This window comes from Aspergillus udagawae (assembly GCF_001078395.1).
Source record: "Aspergillus udagawae IFM 46973 DNA, scaffold_1, whole genome shotgun sequence".
Lineage (NCBI taxonomy): Eukaryota > Fungi > Ascomycota > Eurotiomycetes > Eurotiales > Aspergillaceae > Aspergillus > Aspergillus udagawae.
The window spans coordinates 71,000-77,363 of record NW_025091264.1 but is presented as its reverse complement, the minus strand read 5'-3'; the positions used below and the strand labels follow the sequence as shown (position 1 = coordinate 77,363).

General features: G+C 44.6%; 2 protein-coding genes across 2 annotated transcripts; one reads left to right on the top strand and one right to left on the bottom strand.

Annotated features, from left to right (window-relative positions):
• Nucleotides 1-662: 662 nt before the first annotated feature.
• Nucleotides 663-1,271, top strand: Aud_000013 (uncharacterized protein; the record flags this gene model as incomplete). The annotated part of the gene is made up of 1 exon (XM_043285530.1): nt 663-1,271. The coding sequence occupies one exon, from the start codon at nt 663-665 to the stop codon at nt 1,269-1,271; it is 609 nt and encodes a 202-aa protein (XP_043141465.1).
• A 4,120-nt stretch (nt 1,272-5,391) lies between these two features.
• On the bottom strand, nt 5,392-6,063 carry Aud_000012 (uncharacterized protein; the record flags this gene model as incomplete). Its single annotated transcript, XM_043285529.1, has 2 exons — nt 5,392-5,871; nt 5,902-6,063. 2 exons carry the CDS (start codon nt 6,061-6,063, stop codon nt 5,392-5,394), a joined length of 642 nt encoding a protein of 213 aa, XP_043141464.1.
• Nucleotides 6,064-6,364: the final 301 nt, after the last annotated feature.

The window sequence follows — 6,364 nt, the reverse complement described above, 5'->3', positions numbered from 1 at the left end:
GGTTCGAACCCTTCATCAGGGATTATCAAGAACATGAAGAGGACAAATGAGCCAACGAGACCGATGAAATATTCGCCAGCTATGACGCATTCAAGAAGCGACTTGAGAACACCTTCGGTGACATTGACAAGGAAAGGAATGCTGAGAGACAGCTATGGCGACTCAAACAAACGGGATCTGTAGGGGAATATGCGTCAAAATTCCAACAGATCATATCCCACTTGAACTGGGATGAAGATATGAACATCACACGCTTTGAGGAAGGGCTGAAACCGGAAATCCAGGAGAAGCTGATCTAGATGGAACAACCCAATAAACTCAGCGGGATGATCGCACAAGCAGTTAAGATTGATAACAAACTGCAAGACTTCCATATGCGCAGATGAGAACGAAGCAACTGGAATAGCTTTAATAACAGGCGCACCACGAACTATCGACCAAACGATAGAAGGCCAGCTCAACCAAGGAGCCAAGGGTACACAGACCCTTATAGGCCACAACTAATGGAGTTGGATGCAGCTCACACGGCACTTTCCAACGAGGAAAGAGAACGGCGACGCAAAGAGAAACTATGTTTCCAGTGCGGGAAGCCGGGACATATATCAAAGGCCTGTAAACAACCCTGGAAGGGTAAACAGGATGGAAAGAAACAATTACAAGCCATGAAGGAGCTCAGTGCCACGATCAGTAGAGATGGTTATGACACCACCGGCATCATTAAGCCTCAACAAAAGAAAAGTGATAAACGACTCAGGAAGCTGTACAAGGAATGTATGGTATTGAGTGATGAGGAAATTGAAATGGAGCTTAAGAATGAAGACTCCACCGATTATGAAAGCGCAAACGATGATTGGCCTACTAAGAACTCAAATGTACTTGCAGCCACCAATCAAGAGTCACTAATCGGTGATGGACCCAGCTCCGACGAATGGGAGAATTTCACGGCTGAAAATTACATCCAAAGGCTGACAGCACTAATTAACGAAAGACATTGGGTTATCGGCCCCGATTTGGAAAATACTGACCAGGATGAGCCAGATCAAGAGGATTTTCCCGCGATCGGCTGGACCACTATTGACCGACCTATCAATCCACTTGATGAAGAGTACGGAACTCAGTGGGTAAGCCTTGGTCCTAATAAGGAGCAGCCCCATGAGATTCCCAAGACACCTAGATTTAAATCCCCACAAGATGATGATGAAGCGAATCAATATGCCGCATGGCTACGGGAGCCAGATCAAGCACAGTTAGCAGAATTAGAAGCACACTAACTAAATATAAGAATCCTTGAACGAGTCAAGGGAGGAGTAAAAGGATGCACACATCAGAATTTGGAATGTTGGACTTGAGTTGAATCTTAGGAACAACATATGACACACTGCAAAAAGCACACGGTATATTGCCGACACTGCAGGCAATGGAACCGAGAATATCACCATGAGCTGAAAAGGGTATTGGAGAAAAGACTGCCAGGACCATTTCATGGGAAGTGTGACTATGACTAGTGTCTGTGCAAGCATTTCCAAGGACACCCACGACACAAGCAAGTATCATGGATTACTTATTACAGCAACAATTGCAGCATCCATCACGATAACAAGTATATGGTAAAGTTTTGGCCAGAAGTACCGGCAATCATGAAAGAGAATGACACCTGTCTATGCTGGAAGCTCGAATGCTCCTGCAGAGGATATAGGCGACACTCAGAACACGACGCAATGCATTGGACGGCATGCTTTGAGGACTAATACATGGTACATTACTAAGACAAATTGACTGGAGGATATTTCCCCGTGCCGCCACACATGATGAAGGCACCAAAATGGGAAACAGGATACCTCACAGCGACAGTGCAACATAGGAAGCACTTAAGAATAGTTACAAACATTCTCAACCAATCAGCCAAAGTGATGATTGATTCGGGAGCAACAGGCAACTTTATGAACCTAGCATTCATGAAGAAGCTAGGGATTCTAGGAAAGACAAAGGCAGTACCTGAACTAATTGTAGGTCTGAATGGAGAGAACTTGGGAACTCTCTTAATCATGACTGAATCAGGACCAGTCCTAATGGTTGTGTTGGGACATCTCGAATATCTGAACTTCGATATTGTGCCAACAGGATGGTATGATGTGGTGTTAGGGATTCCATGGCTCAGGAATCATAACCCAGCGATTAACTGGAACACGAACCAAATCCAGTTCAACTGCAAATGCCCACGACAGGACCGGCATCAAGGGGAAACCGGGGCCTTACGGCGCGTTAGGTCGAGGGACAGCGACAACGACGCTAAGCAGTCAAAGGGTGGACTGAAGAAAGCAACAACTGGCCAGCGAACAACAGCAGTGTTAGCAGCAACCAAGCCATCACAAAGGACCGTGATGATGGAGCTACCGGGATGGGCACCGGAGCGAGATAGTGATTACGCAGAAATCATGACGCCAGATGAAGATTCCAGAGAAAACTCAGAAATCAGGGAAACTGATCAAAGAAAAGTTATTCCCAGGAATACCACGGACCCAGGAATAACGTTGCCCTGAGAGTATATCAAATTCAAAGTATTGTTTAAACAGCCCAAACAATATGTCCTACCAGAACACGGCAAACATGACCACAAGATTCCTCTGAAGGAAGGAACCTCGCCAGCATGCAAGAAAATATATCAAATATCAGAAAAAGAGCTTCAAGCGCTCAAGGAATATATCGATGAACAACTACGACTAGGAAAGATACGACCATCGAACTCACCGGCAGGACATGGCGTACTCTTTGTATAAAAGAAAGACGGCAGTCTACGACTATGCGTGGACTACAGACCACTGAATGCAATCACAATCAAGGATCGCTATCCACTTCCGTTGATCCACGAAATCCAAGATCGAATTCGTGGAGCAAAGTGGTTCACAAAGTTAGATATTACAGATGCGTACAATCACATCCGCATCGTAGAAGGGGAAGAATGGAAGACAGCTTTCAGGACAAAATTCGGACACTTCGAATACCTGGTTATGCCATTTGGATTAACCAACGCACCAGCATCATTCAAGAGATTCATCGAGGAGGTACTGCACAAGGTCTTGCATTGCTTTGTTGTAGTCTACCTGGATGACATCTTGATCTTCTCCAAGAACAAGAACGAACATGTGGAGCATGTCAAAGAAGTTCTACAGGAACTCCAGAAAGCAAACATCTATTTGAAACTCAAAAAATGTGAATTCTATGTCCAAGAGACCAAATTCTTAGGACATTAGATATCCACTAAAGGCATTCATATGGACCAGAACAAAGTCAAGGCAATTGTTGAATGGCCTCGACCAAAGAACGTCAAGGAAGTCCAGCAATTCATCGGACTTATCAATTATTACCGACGATTCATTACCGGTTATGCAAACATTATGCACCCACTCTTTGCGCTACTCAAGAAGGCAAAGGAGTTCGAATGGGACAACGGCTGTGAAGACGCCTTTTATGAAATAAAACAATGAGTTACTAAGGCGCCGATACTAGTGTAACACGACCCAGAAAAAGAAATAACCATTGAAACTGACGCATCCGACTATGCGATTGGAATGAGAATGACGTAACCAGGACCTGATGGGAAACCGCGACCAGTCGCTTTCCACTCAAGGAAGTTGATTCAAGCAGAACTCAACTACGACATCCATGACAAAGAAATGCTAGCTATAGTGGTAGCATTTAAGGTCTGGAGGGTATACCTGGAAGGAGCAAAGCATACTATCATTGTGAAAACGGATTATAAAAATCTCACGTTCTTCACAACAACGAAAGAACTCACCAGGCGACAGGCCAGGTGGGCTAAGACACTTTCACAGTACGACTTCAAAATTGTGCACTGCAAAGGAACAGAAAATGGACAAGCAGACGCACTTAGTTGATGACCTGACTATGAACTTCAAGGGAAGACAATCGAACCAGCGATATTAAAAGAGCAAAAAGATGGGACGTTGACCTACAACCACCACGTGCTCGCAGCAACAATCGAATTGAAAGAAGACCCGTTAGTTTAAAGGATCACTAAAGAAACAAAGAAAGACAGAATTATCCAGGAAACACTTGAAAATTCAGCAGACAATGAGAACCTCACCACAGATGACAAAGGATTAATATACTTCCGAGGACTCATCTACATACCCAAGTATATGAGAACCGAGATCATCGTAAAACACCACAACGACCCAATGCATGGTCACATGGGAACCGAAAAAACGGCTGAAGCCATTTCAAGGAATTATTACTTTCCAAACCTGAGAAGGAAGGTACAGGGATACATTCACCAATGCGAGACTTGCATCAGAGACAAGCCAGCTRGGCACCAGCCATACGGCAAGATRCAATCACYAGAAGCACCAAAAAGACCATGGGAATGGATTACAGTTGATTTTGTTGGACCATTACCAAAGTCAAAAGGATAYRATTATCTAATGACGGTAACTGACAGACTCACAAAGTTCATCCATCTAGTCCCAACAACAATCAACATGACGGCAACGCAGTTAGCAAGCTTGCTCATGGGACACGTGATAGTACATCATGGGATGCCACGGTACATCACATCAGACAGAGACAAACTGTTCACATCAAAATTTTGGCAATCATTGATGGATTTGATGGGAATTGAGCAAAGACTCATGACTGCATATCATCCACAAGCCAATGGACAGACCGAACGAGCGAACCAAACGATCGAGCAATATTTGCGACATTATATGAATTACCAATAAGATGATTGGGTAGTTTACTTACCAATGGCACAGTTTGCATACAACAACGCTGTTCACTCAACCATAGGGGAAACACCTTTCTTCGCTAATTATGGATACAACCCCACATTGATTGAAGAACCAAGGAACAAAGTACCCACCGCGGAAGAAGCCGAAGAAATGGTGGATACCATCAACTATTTGAGAACTTAACTTTCAAGGGACATTAAATTTATGAACCTCCGCATGGCAATTTACTACGACAGGAAGCACGGGAGTGCTCCAGACCTGAAAAAGGGGGAGAAAGTTTACCTGCTACACAGAAACATCAAAACAAAAAGACCAAGTCAAAAACTAGACCATCAAAAAATCAGACCCTTCGCAATTGAAGAAAAATTAGGGCCAGTCAATTTCAAACTAYGACTACCAAAAAGCATGTCAAAAATTCATCCAGTATTTCATATCTCATTATTGGAACCAGCGCCAGAAAATGCAAAAACCGCTGAAGATGTGGAAATCAACGACGACACGGAGCAAGAATACGAAGTTGAACAAATCCTGAATCACAAGCGAGTCAGCGGAAAACCATATTACCTTGTGAAGTGGAAAGGATATGATACCTCAGAAAACACATGGGAGCCTATCGAGAACCTGACGGGCTGCCACCAACTCATTCAACAATACTGCTCGAAGAAAGATCGAAATTCTCCCAGAAGGAAGGGGGCATCTGATCAATCTCCGCCACCATCTGACTAAAATCAGGATTATCAGAAGTCGCAGCCAGCTGTTGGGCTTCAATAGCAGGATCGGGCTGATCGGACGACTTCTTCTCATCCAAGATCCGCAACAACTCAGCATCATGTTCAGACATCTTGAAACCACGCTCCTTAAGAAACTTTTGTTGTTTACGAAGACGGGAGTGTCGGGCCAAGGACTCGGCAACCTTCTGCTGCTTTTCCATCAACTCCTTCTGAATCTTTTCTAAATGTTCTTGCAATTGTCGAAGCTCGGGATAAAGGAGCTCTAATTCGTCATCGGTCGCGGAAAGCTTGGAAGCGATCTTCTTCTCAGCACGCTTGAGAAGATCCCACTCCTTTTCGGTATGAAAATCCTTCTTGCACGAGCGACCCTGACGAGTGCACGACGCACACTTGGAATAATAACGAGTTTAATCCATCACGCAATCCTCACCGGACGAGACACAGGAATCACACGGTGTCGAGGTCATGAAGCCGTTCTCAAGGATGTACTCTTCTTGACGAACACGACCAGCAATTTGATCACGGTCGCAAGGAAGCTTCGGTGCACTTTTAAGAATAGTGTCAGCACGATGCTTGGGCATGATGGGTGAACATGGTTAAAAGAAGAAATACCACTCACCTGGGGGAGCGCCGCCTTTTGAATCAAGTTTCGAGGACGAAACGCTAGGAGAGGGGGAGGTGATGTTACAACACCAACACAGCCGCATTAGCGCAAGGCGGATGTGACAGGCAGAATCCGAAGGATTATCAAACACCAATCAATCTCGAAATGATCACCCAGCAATCTGGGGAAACGCTTAATCCGGACGGATTCCTCCACGCAGAAAAATAGTTCAGTTATACACTACTACACCATATGGGCAACCATCACCACCAGTCACC